Source organism: Amphiprion ocellaris, chromosome 20 (assembly GCF_022539595.1).
Source record: "Amphiprion ocellaris isolate individual 3 ecotype Okinawa chromosome 20, ASM2253959v1, whole genome shotgun sequence".
In the NCBI taxonomy this organism is placed as follows: Eukaryota; Metazoa; Chordata; class Actinopteri; family Pomacentridae; genus Amphiprion; species Amphiprion ocellaris.
Window position 1 is genome coordinate 16242424 of NC_072785.1, and position 16660 is coordinate 16259083.

Genomic DNA, 16660 nt, shown 5'->3' on the forward strand with positions numbered 1-16660 from the left:
TTTAAACACAGGTTAGTGTGCTGAAAACAATGCAAAAATCAACATGACCCCACCACTCATTAGAATTTTTAACTCAGAAACTAATGTTACCTATGGCTGCGTATTTTACACATGATCAACTCAATGTTGACCATTTAAAGAAAAATTATCAAAGTAATACATTTAATTCTGACAATACAACTAAATAAAAGTTGACAGAAAGAAAATTAAAAAAAAAAAAACATTCTTGAACAAAACCCCAGGAAAACAATACTCAAGTACAGGTAGAATGTATTTTTTCTACTGTGGCTTGGACCAACATTTTGGATCAACTGCTGCTGGTGCCAAAGCTCAGGACAATTCAACTGATCAACTGACGGAGTCCTGCCATGCCATTAAAAGAGCCATTACAGACCTAGTTCACCTGCGTATTTCAAACTTCCAGGGTACTCAGTCCCTCCTCACGGTGAAAATATAGTGTCAGATTCATTGATGTTGACCAATAAAGGAAATGTAATGCTTTGTACACTTAAACTGGGTCTCACCATGCCAAAAAGTTGTGACATTGCATAATGCATGTCTTATAATACGGAGAAAAAGATTTTGTTTTATATATCTTATATATCTTTGTTCTAAATTTTAATTAGAACATGATGTAAACACTGACTTAGGTAATGAATTAATTTGTATTTGTTTTTTTTAATATTTTGTATTGTAATGTATTATTTTGTCTTAATTCTTGTACATTTAGGTCTTTGTTTTAGTTTACCTTGTTAATACAGTAAGGATGTAGTGGATTTTTACCAGGTTCTGTCAAGCTTTTCTTACTTTTAACTAAACTTATTTGGGTCGAAAGTAGTATTTTTGTCTTTACTTGTTCAAATCTCGTGTTTTATTATTTCTGGTCATTAGAGGAAACTGCGGCAGTGACGTACCGCTCTCGTCTGCTGTTGCCGAGCAACAGAGGAAGCCTCGGTGTCGCTATCGTCTCCGTCCTACAGCTTTGCTAACCGGGATTTACACCTTTTTCCTCTGTAAAGCAATGGAGGTGACGATGGACCCTTTGTTTCTGGCGTGGAGCTACTTCAGGAGAAGGAAACTACAACAGTGTTCAGATATTTGTACAAAGATATTACAGGACAACCCCTACGACCAGGTACAGCCGTGTAGTTAGCCGCGCTAGCCTAGCATGCTAGCGATTACTAATTAGGGAAAGCCTGCTAGCTTGCTAACGGCGGAAAACTGCAGAGCCTGCCGTGTAATCCCTATTAGTTCAGTAGTTTGTCATGGCTCATGTTGTATTTATTGGTTTTTATTTGATTAGTTCAGCGTCTATTAGTTACTGCTTTACATTACATTACATTCCCACTTTTTTTCTGCACTGTATTATTTTCATTTTTCTTTTCCTCTAATTTACTCACATTTGTTCTCAACTCTATTCTCCTTTCATTAACTCTGCGTACTGTCTTAAGGATTCGTCCTTGCTTATCTCAGAGGTAACCATGACAGAACACTATTCCTGTCTGCCATACTGTTTACATCCCTTTCCTTGTCCATGGTTCACTTGGGTCCTGACTGTAGTGTTTACCTCGAGTCATATCTGAGGCCTTTTATATGACTCAAACTGTCTGTTTCATAGGCTGCCTGGAGCCTGAAAACCCGTGCAATAACAGAGATGGTCTACATAGATGAAGTTGAGGTTGACCAGGAGGGGATTGCTGAAATGATGCTGGATGAGAGCTCCATTGCTCAGGTTGCACGTAAGTTTCAATTCCTTCTCAGTGTCCTACAGTTTAGTAAATTAATGAGCTAAGCATTTCCTCAGTGGGTGGTTTTTTAGTTAATTAAAGTTTCCTATCTTCTAGGACCTGGAACATCATTGAGACTCCCTGGAACAAGTCAGGGTGGAGGTCCCACGCCAGCTGTCAGGTACCTTGTGTCAGCCAACCAAACCAAATAATACCATAAAATTAAGCATTGGTTATAGCTTCAGGAGAGTAAAGCATTTCTTTCCTGAAATTTAGGCCTATGACACAGTCAGGACGTCCTATCACAGGATTTGTGAGACCCAGCACACAGTCAGGGCGCCCTGGGACTATGGAGCAGGCCATCAAAACCCCTCGCACTGCAAGCACTGCTCGTCCTGTCACTAGTGCATCTGGTAGATTCATCCGTTTGGGAACAGTGAGTATTCATACTTTAGTTCTAAAGAAGAAGAAGATGAGAAGTTAAACGTCTACAGGAAGCTCTTATGATGAAAATAGATACTTTTCCTACCAAGCAAAACAGATCTTCATCAACCTATTTGTATAGTATTCTTCAAAGTACTTTATATATTATTATTGCAGAATTTATGACATACAGATATTTATCATTTATTCTATTTATTTAAGCCTGAAACATTTAGCATAACATTTTGTGTCACTGTTTCTCCAGGCTTCAATGTTAACCAATCCAGAAGGGCCTTTTATAAACTTGTCAAGACTGAATCTGGCCAAGTATTCCCAAAAGCCCAGTTTATCCAGGGTAAGACTGAAATTGTAATTTTCAGAAATTCATCAGAATCACAGTATTTTTTCCTCGCATGCCAAGTAATCACTATTTCCCTCCACAGACACTGTTCGAGTACATCTTCCATCATGAAAATGACGTGAAAAATGTAAGTAATGTAAAATATTACTTTGCATTCCGTTGTAAGAGTGTTAACTCTTATTCACGTAATAAAAATTATTTTGTACAGGCTCTAGATTTGGCTGCTCAAGCTACAGAACATGCACAGTTCAAAGACTGGTGGTGGAAAGTTCAACTGGGAAAATGTTATTACAGGCAAGTAACTCACAAACACTTAAATTGTTCAAGCTTTCTGACATTTGTTGAAGCTGCATTTTATGTGTATGAAATTAAGTAATTATGAAAATCTTCTGACCTCTGCAGGCTTGGGCTATATAGAGAAGCAGAAAAACAATTTCGCTCCGCTCTCAACCACCAAGAGGTGGTAGATACTTATCTCTACCTTGCAAAGGTAGTAATGGAGACATCCTAGCAATACAACACATAACCAAGTAGCAGCACAATCAAAGATACTCTCTTAAAGCCACATTTGCCATTAAATGGAAAGTGTTGTTTTCCAATAGGTGTATCAGCGCCTGGATCAGCCAGTAACAGCACTCAACCTATTCAAGCAAGGCCTGGACCACTTCCCTGGTGAGGTCACCCTTCTAACAGGAATCGCTCGCATCCATGAGGTACAGTAGAGTTCAATTAGTCCACTCTCATGATGTAACTGACAAAATAAGATAAGAAGTCTTATTTATTGTTTCTAATGTGATCTTGTCACAGGAGATGAATAACATTTTATCAGCCACAGAGTACTACAAAGATGTCCTGAAACAAGACAACACTCACGTGGAGGCTATAGCCTGTATAGGCAGCAATCACTTCTACACTGATCAGCCCGAGATCGCCCTGCGGTTCTATAGGTCAGACAAAGTTTTCTATACAGTTTATGTAATGTATTGTTACAGTTCGTGAGATTTATATTCCATCTGTGACTCAATATGTTTATCCCTTTGCTAGACGGCTGCTCCAGATGGGAGTGTATAATTGCCAGCTGTACAACAACCTGGGTCTGTGCTGTTTCTACGCCCAGCAGTACGATATGACTCTGTCCTCATTTGAGAGGGCTCTGGCCCTGGTGTCCAGTGATGAGGAGCAGGCTGACGTCTGGTACAACATAGGACATGTGGCTGTGGTGAGTTAACAAACTCCAAAAACATCCCAGAGTGTCTGTTGATGAGATCATTTGTTCACCTCACTTCTGTATGAGGTTTGCAGTTCAAAAAAATCAATATTTACTGTTACTAAATAAGACTCCGTACATCAAACAAATAGAGATTTTTACAAAGCATCTTTTATGTTTGCAGGGGATAGGGGACTTGACGCTGGCCTATCAGTGTTTTAAGCTGACCTTGGCTTTTAATAATGACCATGCTGAGGCCTATAACAACCTGGCAGTGCTGGAGCTGCGCAAAGGTCACGTCGAACAGGTGAAGACATATTTTTGAATCATGTCCTTCATTAGGCTGTTAAATAGGAGGTGTGAGATCATAATGGCGTCCTTTTAAACTCCCTCATATGATGTAAGACAGTTTGTCATTAGAAGGTTAATGAACTATAATTATTATTAATGTTGTATAAACCTTACAAAAGCTTATGTACCCTGTATTATCAAAAGACATTTCTCAGATACCCCAATTCATGTATTGATTTTTCAAAAGTGTTCCTACAGAATATTACTCATTTGAAGGTTTTACTGTCACACCATCAATTCAGCAAGCTATTACCTTTTAATTACACCAAGCAAGAGCTCACCAAGAAATCAATTTAGCATTATTATTATGATATGAGACAAGATATCATGAGATACATTAGATTTTGGTGCAGTTTGGACTGTCTGCTTGTTTGCAAGGCAAGGCAAGGGAGCATTATTTGTATAGCACATTTCATACACAAGGGCAACTCAATATGCTTTACATTAAAACATCAAAAGCATTGGAACCATTCAGACAAGTATAAAAGAGCACAATTAAAATGACAAATATAATAAAAGATAGAAAAGAAAGGGAAAATTAGAAATGTAGTGACAGCAGATCAGCTATGTATTTTGGGCCTAAACCATTTGGTGTTTTATAAACTATCAGCAAGATTTTAAAATCTATCCTCTGGCAGACAGGAAGCCAGTGTAAAGATCTAAGAACTGGAGTGATGTGATCTACTTTTTCAGTCCTTGTTGAAGGGAAGAATCTTGCATGCAGCTACAGTGATGCTTGAACGTTTGTGAACACTTTAGAATTTTCTACATTTCTTGATAAATGAGTTTCACACAACTCCACGGTGATGAGCAGTTCTTTTCCTGAGATCTTCAGAAATCTCCCTTATTTGTCCAGTGATGCACTTTCATAAATTTGTGTTGTGAAAATCAGAGTTTGATGTTCTTTTAATACAACAGGACGCAAACTCACACCTGATTATCATCCCACTGACTGAAAACATCTGACTCCACTTTCACACGCGGACTAACTGCTAATCCTAGAGGTCGATGTACTTTTACTACTCAGAGATATGTAATATTGGATCATTTTATATTTAAGATCAGTTGGGTTTTTCCTACTTACTTTTAGAACTAGTATGAAACTCTGATGATACTTTACCTAATATTTGTGCAGAAATGTAAAAAAAAAATTATAAAGGGTTCACACACTTTCAAGCTGCACTGCTTGTGGAACTCATTAGCTGTTATAGCTTCTACTGCCATGCTAACACAAGTTGGCATAAATTACTAAATAGGAAAAAGAAAGTAGTTGACTAATGTTTTTTCAGCAGCACTGTTTTTGTCTGGGTTATATAGTCACAAATCCAAGTCAAAGTATTGTTAGCAAAAGTGTGCTACCAGAACAGCTAGTTCTGTCCATCATTGTGAGGATAATGTGACTAGAAATCTATTTGAAAATCAACAAATCTTGAATTGTCATCCATATTAATTGTTGCTCTGTCTTTGATCCAGTCTAAAGCTTTCCTGCAAACTGCTGCATCACTGGCCCCTCACATGTATGAACCACACTTCAATCTCTGTATTCTCTCTGAAAAGGTAACTAATCACGTTTTAATTCAACTGAACCTGTAACCAGTGCAGTTAAACAAAGCAGATGAAGGTATGATACCTATGATACAGTCTGCAAAAGTGATGTTTTTGTCTGTGTTCAGATTGGAGACCTTCAGAGCAGCTACACTGCGGCCCAGAAGTCTGAAGATGCCTTTCCAGAGCACGTCGACACTCAGCAGCTTCTCAGACAACTCCGGCAGCACTTTGCGGTGCTGTGAGGGTCAGACCACCACACCGGTATTTATCAGGCTTCCAAACAGAGAGTTAATAAAATAGTGGGAGGCTGGGAGGGTTAGTGAGATATAGAAATCAACAAAAGGGGGTTAGGTTTATTTATTGAATGGTACAATTACACTGAACTGCCAGCTTATGAGGTAGTTGTGTTATATTCCATTGGACACAGTCAAGTGTAGTGAACGTCCAAATTAAATTTTGCATTCCAACATTGAGTCTGGATGTGACTGGTCATTCTCCTTTGACCCCTCTAATCCACAAGCTGTTGTAGACATGCTGCGCACAGAATCACTGCTCACTGGTCATTCTTTGCTTTTCACGCCTCTCTGTAAATTTCTGAAACAGCAGGGTGTGAAAAGATGACTGCAGTTTGGGAATTACTAGAACCAAAGCGCCTGAATACCGAATTTAAGTTAATACTAAGTAGTTTTTACAGTCCATGTCATGGTGACATAAAAAATGTATAGGAAGGTAGAGGTTTTCCTGATAAACTGGCAATCTACTGTACAGATTTGTACAGAAATGCATATGTACATAGTAAAGATATAGTAAAATAATTCATATACATTTTCGAGTTAATTTCATGAATCAGATGTATTTTTCGTATTTTAAATTTTCTTGCTATTTTGTAGTCTCAACAGTAAAATAAAAAAATATTCAGAAGATGTGTTAGAGACTGAAAGACTGTTTTTTTTTTCTAATTACATTAAAGCACAGTCCTTGGTTGCATTTCACAAATCCATTTTAGGCTGTAACTGCATGGAGCATCATTCCATGCTCTGAAGGGGTTGCTTCTGGGATACATAGCTGCACAGTCTTCATTGTTCTGGTTGTTGGGTTCTCCTTCATTCCAGTACCTGCAACAGATAGTAGGTTAACTGGTTGAGCTACTTTCTTTAAGAGTATATTTATAATCATCAGATGCCTGTTCATATAGAATAAGGGTGTGACAAATGACTGATCACCAGAACTGTAAGTATAGCGTGTGAATGTGTTGTCACAGTGGTTTCGCAACACGACTTTCCCAAAGATCTCCAATGAGTTATCCGATTTGAATAAACTCTGTTACCCATCAATCAGCCTTTTCCCATCCAGCCATTTCCAAATCCCTTCTTCCTCTACATCTCTCAGTCCGATCCAGTAGCCACTCTGGGAAATGGGTCTCGAAGGGTCATGGTAATTATTTATCAATTCCGCTATTGCCAGCTGACAACACAGGAAATACACACGTACGAATGTATATTAACTTCTTTTTTGAGAGGTTCATTGCAACACATACATCTTTTACTGCTCAGAAGATAAATATAAAGTGTTAATTAAAATGGCAAAAAATGTAATATCAGATTTGGCCCAGAAACATCTTTGTTTGTCTAAATGTTGAATCTTACGTGCTTCTCTCTGCTGTCTATCACTGCCAAGTCACCGCCTCGCTTTTTGCAGAACTCTCTGGCATCCGTCCAAGTTTTGCGCAAAGTAGTATCAGAGAAAGTCAAGTAGTAACACAGTGAGTTCATGAACGTCCATCCTGGTAAACAGTGTCTGCAGCCCTCTTCTGTTGCCAGAGAAAGAAAGTGAAGGAAACATGACGTGTTGTCGGTCGGGTCACAATAATTATGTATTTAAAGACATGACAAGTAAATAAAAGGCTCTTACTAAGCATCGGCATGTGGGATTTCAACACTGCAATCTCCATTTGAATTTTGGCAGCCTGCTTTTCGTAGTCTTTGCTTCTTCGGCTCTGGTGTTCGAGCTCCCACTTGGTAACTTGGTGCTCACTGACCTCTTTTGCAAGTTGTTTCTTGACTTCATCTCGTCTTTGAATGGCAGCGTTGTAAGTAGCCTGTAGTTTGGCCATCTCACCGCTGATGTCTGTGACTATCTGGTTCCCATCATTAAGTTTGTGATCTGTAAGTGGGGAAGACACAGTGTTACCCAGTATATTAGTCTCACCTGAGGTTTTGAACAGGCATTATCAAGATTTGCTTACACTTTCTACAGCACATGTACAGTTTCCCAAAGAACAATGAAATTAACTGAAAGATTATTGGCAGAAAAAAACATCATCTGTATGATATCTTCAGCCTGGCAACATTTTTGAAGCCATGACTAATATACATTTTTGGGAGTTGTAATGTGGTTGTTAATAAATCTCATGTAACATACTGAGGAAAATTTTTACAGATGAACAATCAGCCCATCAGCACTCACATATGGACAAACTATTAAACAGAAAAACTGTTTCTAAAATACCTGAAACAAGATTTCTGTACCGCAAATTCTTGTTCCTTATTTGCAAAGCATACACTAATGCAATATATGGTAACTGCAGTAGCCGAATATCAGCAGATAAAATATTTTAACTATAATAATAGTATATATAATATTATTATATTGGTGCAAAAGCATATTTATCATTTTCATAGATACCTTTACCAATTATCTTTTGACCCTAGAAAGCTGATATGGTAAACCTTTAGCATTTATTGTTTTGGTTTCCATCAATTTCTGAGGGAAATATTTGATTCTTCACCTGCTAAATGGTCAATTCTATTCACAAGCTAGTTCAGTGTTGGGCAGGTGATGTACAGTGTGTTCAGAGAAATGAAGTATTCAGATCCTTGAGTAAAAGTACCAACGCAGCAATGTAAGAATATTCCATTACAAAGTCCTGCATGAAAGTCCTACCTAATTAAAAGTACATAAATATTAGCAGTCACATGATATTACAGTATTAGCCCTTTAATGTTCTGCTCAACCAGATGGTAGAGCACATTTTGACTCACTATATCTTATTGAAAAATATGTTCTACTTAATTCCACCTATTTCAGCCATCTCTACCACTCAGTTGAGGTTCATTTTACTAAAAAAGTCCACTAGATGTCACTCTGTTTTGAAATAGCATGCAGAGCAAGTTAGTCTGCTCACAGGAAGTTAGCACAAACAAAATCCCTCCTGACATGAGGCCACTGTTTGCTGTGATTTTCAAAGGTAAAGTAATACTTTTGACATATTATCGTGCCTAAGGAGTTACTGAACATAACTGTGTCATTTGAAACGTAAAAAGAAAGATTTAAAAGGGTCAAATAATTTTTGCAAAACATGCTCTACCAAACGGTTCATTTGGCGCTTCATGGTAAAGGTAGTGAAGCTAAGCAAATCTAATTAAAATTGACTATTTGCTGAAAAAAAAAAAAAACACTTCTGGCCATTAATTGATGTTCATGTGATAAATTTTGATACAATATCATTATATGTGATGAAGTAACTTTGGAAGTTGTCTAAAAACATGCTTGACTGAATGGTTCAGTTGTCCTTTTGTAGTAAAAGTGGTGATGCTTACATTTACAATGATTACATTAAAAAAAGTGGAATAAAAACCCATTCACAATTTTTGTGAAATAAAAACACCATTACTGTTGATACAATGCTATTTCATCAATAAATATTTATGTAAGTATGGTATTTCACTATTTTATGGTGCTAGGCTATGCACCTTTCTGGCCCTTATACCAGAAAATCTGACTGTATAAAGGCTCCTGATTATCTGCCCAGACAAACCTAAGAGACTGAAGACTCTTCTTTTGACTCTATGGATGAGAAGGACTTGCTTCAAAAAGCACATCTATCAAACCAACTCCCCATGAGAAGAGGGAAAAATGTCCTCAAACTATTTCCTTGGTAGAACTAGAGGACTGTCCTGACCCTAGCTCGCCCCTAAGGCAAAACAAAGGCAGAAGAATCTGGTAGTATGAGGATACTGACGCATTCCAGGTTCCTGATCCAAGTATGAGCCCCTGATGCTGTAAAGGCAACATTTCAGGACTTCAAAACACTCTTAACTGACAAGATGATTGAATGTATTGCTCACCATACCAATCTGTACTCTGCTCAGGAATTGGGGGATCCAATCAAGACTATTTCTGAAGATTTCCTTGCAATACTACTTTTTAATGGGTGTTTTCACCTTCCCAGCCATAGAGGACTATTGTGTGCAACATTACTCAAAAACGGGCTAACGGATTTGGATGAAATTTTCAGGGAAGTCAGAAAAAACACAAGGACCAACTGATTAGATTTTGGTAGTGATGTGGCTTATAGTCTGGATCCAGGGAATTGTTAAAGATTTCTGTATCATTGCGAGACAGTGTCACGGCTTCGCTGTAACTATAACAACAAGCAAACACTATGTCAGCTGCCTACTTCAGTAAAGTAGACATAGTTTTAAATTTGTACTTGTGTGGTACTTGAGTAAATGTACTTAGTTACTTTCCACCACTACAAAACAGCTGCCTGCTGTAAAACAACACTGATAAAAGCTCTGAACCAAAACATTCCTGTAAGTAAATCAAACGCTCAAATATCTCCCCTGCAAAACCTCAACATTTGTTACTTTGAAGTGAAAGTTCAGAATTTTCAGTCCGAGTTTGAATATTATGAATCGTGAATGTGATGTTACCTCATCTAGTTTAGTTCACACTATTGTAAAACTGTGAGTGTTTTATTGGTTAACAGTGACTTACAATAGACTCCCAGGCCAATATCGACTGCTAGCAGGATGACAGCGAGCACTGCCAGGCTCACTGCAAGCACTTTGTAGTAATTCAGGCTGGATCCAGGTCTCACTGTGGACATGGATACTACACAGACAGGTGATGGATTAATAAATATATTGATAAATAACACAGTACAAATACTGATAAAATGATCTACTGTGCAGATCAGTAACACAAGTTAAAGAAAAACCCAGATAAATAATACTTTAAACATCTTCCAAAGACACTTTTTATTGGAGTTCCCTTTAATGACGACACCACCTGATTGAGTAACAAGCTTGTTTTAAAAAAAATGATACACTGCATATATTTGATAGCAAAATGAGGATCCATATTAGGGACGGTATGGACATCAGCACAAAACCGTTTTACAATCTGGCACCTTGCATGAAATGTAACAAAATTTCGCATCATTAATTTGCTTTACCTTGTTGCTTCCCTCGGTTTGTGTAGAGAGGGTTTTCATCTGCATTCAGTTCCTCTGGAGAAACCAGTGTGTTATATCTGGGCTCAAAAGTGCCACCTGAATTTTCTCTCGCCTCCATTTTGAGAGTCAAACTGAGAACCGTCTGATGCGATTATCGAGCAGAGACTGTTTGTTAGGACATTGCCCTGTGTGTGTTTGCTTGTGTGTGTGGAGGTATAACATCACAAACAGAAGATCAAGTCCATTTGTTAAATATTTACTAGGTGCTGGTCAATTGCAGAGCGGAATCATTTTGTGATCAGCTAAACAAGATGATTTCTAGTTTATTCAACAATCAAGCAGTCATTCTGTTAGTGGAAACTTTTTATATCATGTAATCAAGTATTATGTAGCTTGAAATCATTACATTTCTTGTCCCATACACATCTGGATATTAAAAAAAGTTATTGAGATTTTGCCAATGTGCAACCAGTCTCTACTGTTTCTTGTTCTGCTACAGATCTGGAGAGTTGTTTTGTAGTTTTTAAATTCATTGTTGCACCTAATATAGTTGTTTTCTTCTAAAAAAAAAAAAAAAAAAAAAAAGCAGTGTGCACAAATCTATTGTCATTTCACATATATCTTTAAAAATATATCACATAACACATAATATAAATGTTAAAATTTTTGTGAAATTATTTTTCGTTATCATCATCATTGTTGTTTTGATTTCTACTGATGAGGTCTCATGTCGCATGTGGCTCCATCTCACAGATGGAGCTCAACAGATGTCGGCAGTTCACATTATACCACGTCTTCATAGTATCATGGTAGTAATAAAAAGCAGCACAGTTCCCGCTCTGAGCTTCACCGTGGCTTGGCTGTCCGCTTCTCCAGTACCTTCAATCAAAACCATTCAGATTAGAGTTAATTTCCACTAAATTTGTTATTCGTGATGATGTTGCTGTGAAACTGTAGTAATGAACAGTGTCAGCAGTCCGTGCTTACATTGTCTCCACCTCAGTCACATTGTTAATCCAAACCCAGGTTCCCTCTGACACCACGTCAGTGAGGCCGATCCAGTATCCTTTCTCCCACCATATATTGCTGCTGCTCTGCCTCGGAACGTTCTCACTGATGAGTTGCTGTAAGATTGAAGACACGGAAGTTGACACCTGAATTCTGTCTTTCAAACTTATTGGCATTTACAGTATACATCCTTAAGTAAGTTAGAACATCGCTTAAATTAACAAGAACAACAAACGGAATGAAAAGTGATCAAAATTAATCCAAAGACAATACAGCAAGTCAATACTTGTAAACAACCAAACATTGCAATGCATGACATTATAGTGCAGATATGCAATAAAGAATACATTCTATCAGAAATATACTATGTAGCAATAAAAAAGTTAAGTAAGTTAACTCTGAGACACGCTGTCATTGTATCATATGTCATTTCGATTGTAATGAAAATACAAGAACAATATGATTATATTTGTAAACTACAGATTCCAAGCTTTGATATGATGTATAACATGTTGTGATTGCCATGAATGAAATGGCTACAATAGCTATATCAATTTTCAGTAAAAACTAACCGAAAAATTAGTGGAAAATATCGCATTTCCAGGTAAAGTAAAAATAGTGTAAAAAAAATTATAGTGGGAATGAGTTATTTTACTGCTACCACTCAAAATCTCATTTAGGACATCATAAAGGCTAAAAAAAATCAAGTGGCATTTTGTTGTGGGGGGGTGCATGGTAGGCCATCTGGGCTCCCAGATTATATATACTTAATGATCAAATAAAAGCGCAGCCCTTTTGCTGAGCGATGGTGTACAACATGAACATTTTCACACACCGTCACATTCATGATATGAGATATTCAAGGATGTCGAATATTCACATTTTTGCAAGAGTGGTGGGGTAATTTTTCTCATGTTGCCAGTTTAAAGTCAGTTCGGTCTGATGAAACTACACCTACACAGTCCTGATTAGCGAAACAGCTGCGTTGTAGCATGTGAAACTCTTACTAAACGTAATTCTTTTTGTACTGTTTGGGTCAACCAAAACAAGTCACAGAGCAGACAGCTAAAAGCGCTGAAACTTGCTATGTAGCTCTATTAGTCTGAGGAGAGCTGCAGATTCAGTTGATATTTCTCATATTTCATCTCTGTTTTCCCACTTGTTTTCACATTGTGAATTGATACATGGTTAATAAAAAAAGTTTAAGTTATTGCCATTTTAATCTTATGGGCAAATACTTAAGATTTAAAAATAGAATTTCAGGTAATTGTAAAGCATGTTCTCTGAGATATGAGATTTAACTGTTAAAATGAGTTCTGCTGGTACTCAACCAGAGAAAAATGTAGCAATTTCTTTGAGGTTAAATTTAAAGTACCTCTCCAATCACTGATTTAACCTGTAAATACTGGTCTCTGTGTACATTTTTAGAAAGTTTTCCCATGAAAATGATCCCTTCCTGCCTAAAAAAGGCTGAGAAGTAACCATAAAATGTTGATCTCTCTGGAATGTGCAGATCTATGAAGTTTCTGCTTCTCTCTCCACCCACGCCTCAGCTCGAGCACACCAGCTCGCTGACAACTCTGTTCAAACACTGTAAAACTTCTCTATGCGATACCCCATCAAGTTGTAACATAGGTTCAACCCAGAAGAAGAAGAAGAACCTATGTTTTTGAGATTGACATCAATACACTACAGTTTTAAGGTACAAATGCTCAGTCAGACAAGGTGTTGACTGCTATTTGAGCTCATTAAGTGTCTTTAAGTATATTTAAAAAAACATTATACGCACATTTTAACATGATCCGAAACTTTATTTTCACCAGAGGGGATCAGCTGCAGACACACTTACCCCACTTTTGACCTACCTGCTCCTCCAAATTATTGATCACAAGCAGGTCACCCCCTTGACGGACACAGTCTGCTCTGCTATCTTGCCAGTTCTTTTGTTCAACCACTTCATGGTGAGCAAAACGATAACAGGATGATTTTAGAAAACTCCATCCTGGTGGGCATCTGTCACAGCTAACCTCTGTTGCAATAACAGATTAGCAAGAGTTAAACGTTTTGTTGTTTTCTGAAGTGCATTCTGAAAAAAGTTACGTTAACATAGGTTGTACAGGTTCACAGCATTACGTTCCCATGTGGAAGAATGTTGGAGGTTTGTCTTACCTAAAGATGTTCTGTTAGTCTGGAGATTTGTCTTTTCTCTATGTAATAACTCAATTTCTCTCTGAAGACCGTCAGTGATTGTCTTCTTCTGCTTCACTTCCAGTTTCAGTTGCAGATGGCTGGTGCTCTCTCTGGCTAATGCCATCTGGGCCTCCACTTTAGCTTTGATGATCCCGCTGTGGTTGCGGAGAAAGTTCCACTCTATGATGAGGGGTATAGCATCGGTATGAGGAATCTCAAAGTCTTTGGCTTTGGCACCTGAGGCATGAAGTAGTGTAAGAGGATCAATGACAAAACTGTTGTGTGAGATCAAAGTTAAAATTCTGAGTCTCATTTGTAACATGTTGGTCTAGATGGAAGTTTGAGCAGACAGTCATTGTCCCCAGAGGACAAATCTTACTTATTCTGATGATCTTTCACCTTTCCTTTAGCACCCTCAACAGGTCAAAGTTTTCACTAATCCAGTGAAATATCTACCAGTCAATTTAAAATATTGCCAAAGCAAAATGTCATTGTTCTTTGAAGTTGTTTTAATTTTCTTATAATAAATCAGTTAATAAAAAAATGCAAAGCTACTGAGCTTCCCATTATCCTACAAAGTAGAACTGAGGATAATGCTAAGCAGCTCCATGTTTGAATTGTTATTTTAATCATGTCAACGTACTGACAATGACATTTAGTTCAAAGCACAACCTTTTAGTTTAGTTTGGCTAAAACACATCGAACGCACAACTTCCAGTAAGAGCTACAATTAGGCTTCCCAGAGTGAAAACCTGCCTGCACTTTGGAAACACCTTCAACAGCACTTGTAATATTAACATTTGCTTGTTTTATTCTTTTAAAGGTGAGAATTTCTTTCACTTATATTGAAGCTGCATAGCCTTGGTTTCAGACCTTGGTTTAAGGTACTTCTCTGGAAACTTTTGATGCCAATTTATTTCCTCACTTTTTTGACATTTTACAAACGAAAACATTCATCAAACATTTCAAGTAGTTGAAGATTATAACATGTACCAGGTGATTACTTACAGCCATACTTTCACAATGTATTGGAAAGGGTTTCATCATATTGCATTTATTATTTTATTCGCTGTTTTGATTTCATAGTGAGACACAAATCAGTTCCAGTTAACCAGGACAAGATATGCATATGTTAAAATGACAATAGGGGCAGCAATTATTTCTACAGTTGGGAACATATACTCATATTTTGACACTTTTTTAAGCCCGTCTACAGTCGTTGATATAACCATTAAATGTCATGTCTGTGTTCTGAAGTTACAGATTGAGAAATTTTTACCATTAAATAAGCCTTTCCTACATGTTGCTTCTTCTAAAATGTGTGGATCTGCAAAGTCACTGTGTCTCTCTCCATTCACTCCTCCCCACTGCTGCTCAAACACAACACCTCACCTATGGCTTTGCTCAAACGTTCGAAAACTGCAATGGAAAGTTGTAATATTGGAGTAATTCAGCCATATACTGTACGTTTGAAGCAGAAACAGATTTTGAAGAGGAATTATGATAGAGAAAGCTGCACCCCGCAAGCTGACAGGATTGGTTTGTTGGGTGTGTTATGTATAAAACCCTGCATGTCTAAATCTGTGTTTTTGAGACGTTCATTGGTGCAGTTTCAAGGTGGAAATGCTCAGCTATGAGCTTATTTACCTCATAATATGTCTTCTAACATATAAAAAGCACCATATGGATGTGTTGACAAGATTAAAACTTGACCTTCACCATAATTCAGTTATGTGTTTAAAATTCCACAGAACACAAACTATCCATCAAACTAAGGAAATCAGCGTTTTCTGGTGAACTCTCATACTCACAGTAAATCCCAATGAGAACAGCGGTTATCAGCAGAACTGCGTTCAGCAGGCTCAGACTCAGTATAACCAGGCGGTAGTGTGGAAACACAAATCCAAATCTCCCTGCAAGCAGACATTGAAAATGCTCCTCTTAGTCAAAATCCTATAATCAGTCGTATATGTACACAGTAAACCCTAAAGATCAAAGCTAGGGAATTATCATGGTCATTTTTTAACCTATTTATAGGTTACAGAAGAATCACTGAAGATTACTTTAAAATGCCAGTTTTAGTCAAAACCACAGAAACTATTTTATATGTAAGACAATATTTTACATGTATTTATAACCCAAGTTACCAAATGAGCTAAACTTACACAGGGTCAGTTTCTGTGGTGATGTCAAAGTTTGACATAGTTAGACTGCAGAGAACTGGATTGTAAAGTAAGATATACCTTGTCCAAATGTTTGACGGTGGAAGAATGAAGGCCCATCTCTGCTGAAATCTTGAAAAATTTTATGTTCGAATGACATCTCCTCCTCAGACTCTGACTGTGGCTGCGAGTTCTCCATTGAAATGGTGCAAATAGAGCTTATTGATCTGTTTGTCTTGCCTGTTTATACCAGTAGTAACAGGTGTGTGTGTGTGTGTGTGTGTGTGTGTGTGTGTGTGTGTGTGTGTGTGTGTGTGTGTGTGTGTGTGTGTGTGTGTGTGTGTGTGTGTGTGTGTGTGACCTAAATCTCTCTATACATTCACATTATTGGGACTTGGCTTCTTTATGGGGACAAAAACCAAGTGCCCATAAAATCAGTCATTA

General features: G+C 37.6%; 2 protein-coding genes across 5 annotated transcripts; one reads left to right on the top strand and one right to left on the bottom strand.

Moving 5' to 3' along the window:
- Positions 1-922: 922 nt before the first annotated feature.
- On the top strand, positions 923-6540 carry ttc8 (tetratricopeptide repeat domain 8). Of its 4 annotated transcripts, XM_035951076.2 has the most exons (15): positions 924-1135; positions 1452-1475; positions 1619-1739; positions 1845-1908; positions 2004-2163; positions 2416-2505; positions 2594-2638; positions 2720-2805; positions 2914-3001; positions 3114-3224; positions 3319-3458; positions 3556-3730; positions 3903-4025; positions 5543-5626; positions 5743-6540. In XM_035951076.2, the coding sequence occupies exons 1-15, from the start codon at positions 1022-1024 to the stop codon at positions 5857-5859; spliced, it is 1542 nt and encodes a 513-aa protein (XP_035806969.1). In that variant the 5' UTR covers positions 924-1021; the 3' UTR covers positions 5860-6540. The 4 variants fall into 4 exon arrangements, with proteins under 4 accessions (XP_035806968.1, XP_023132214.1, XP_035806969.1 ...); XM_035951075.2 differs by having other exon boundaries at positions 923-1135; positions 2594-2805; XM_023276447.3 differs by lacking the exon at positions 1452-1475.
- LOC111572691 (CD209 antigen-like protein E) lies at positions 5960-16451 on the bottom strand. The gene is made up of 11 exons (XM_023276448.3): positions 16298-16451; positions 15866-15967; positions 14034-14291; positions 13730-13893; positions 11844-11980; positions 10857-11735; positions 10397-10513; positions 7529-7780; positions 7264-7427; positions 6945-7081; positions 5960-6732 (listed from the first exon to the last, which is right to left on the bottom strand). The coding sequence occupies exons 6-11, from the start codon at positions 10972-10974 to the stop codon at positions 6582-6584; spliced, it is 939 nt and encodes a 312-aa protein (XP_023132216.2). The 5' UTR covers positions 10975-11735; positions 11844-11980; positions 13730-13893; positions 14034-14291; positions 15866-15967; positions 16298-16451; the 3' UTR covers positions 5960-6581.
- Positions 16452-16660: the final 209 nt, after the last annotated feature.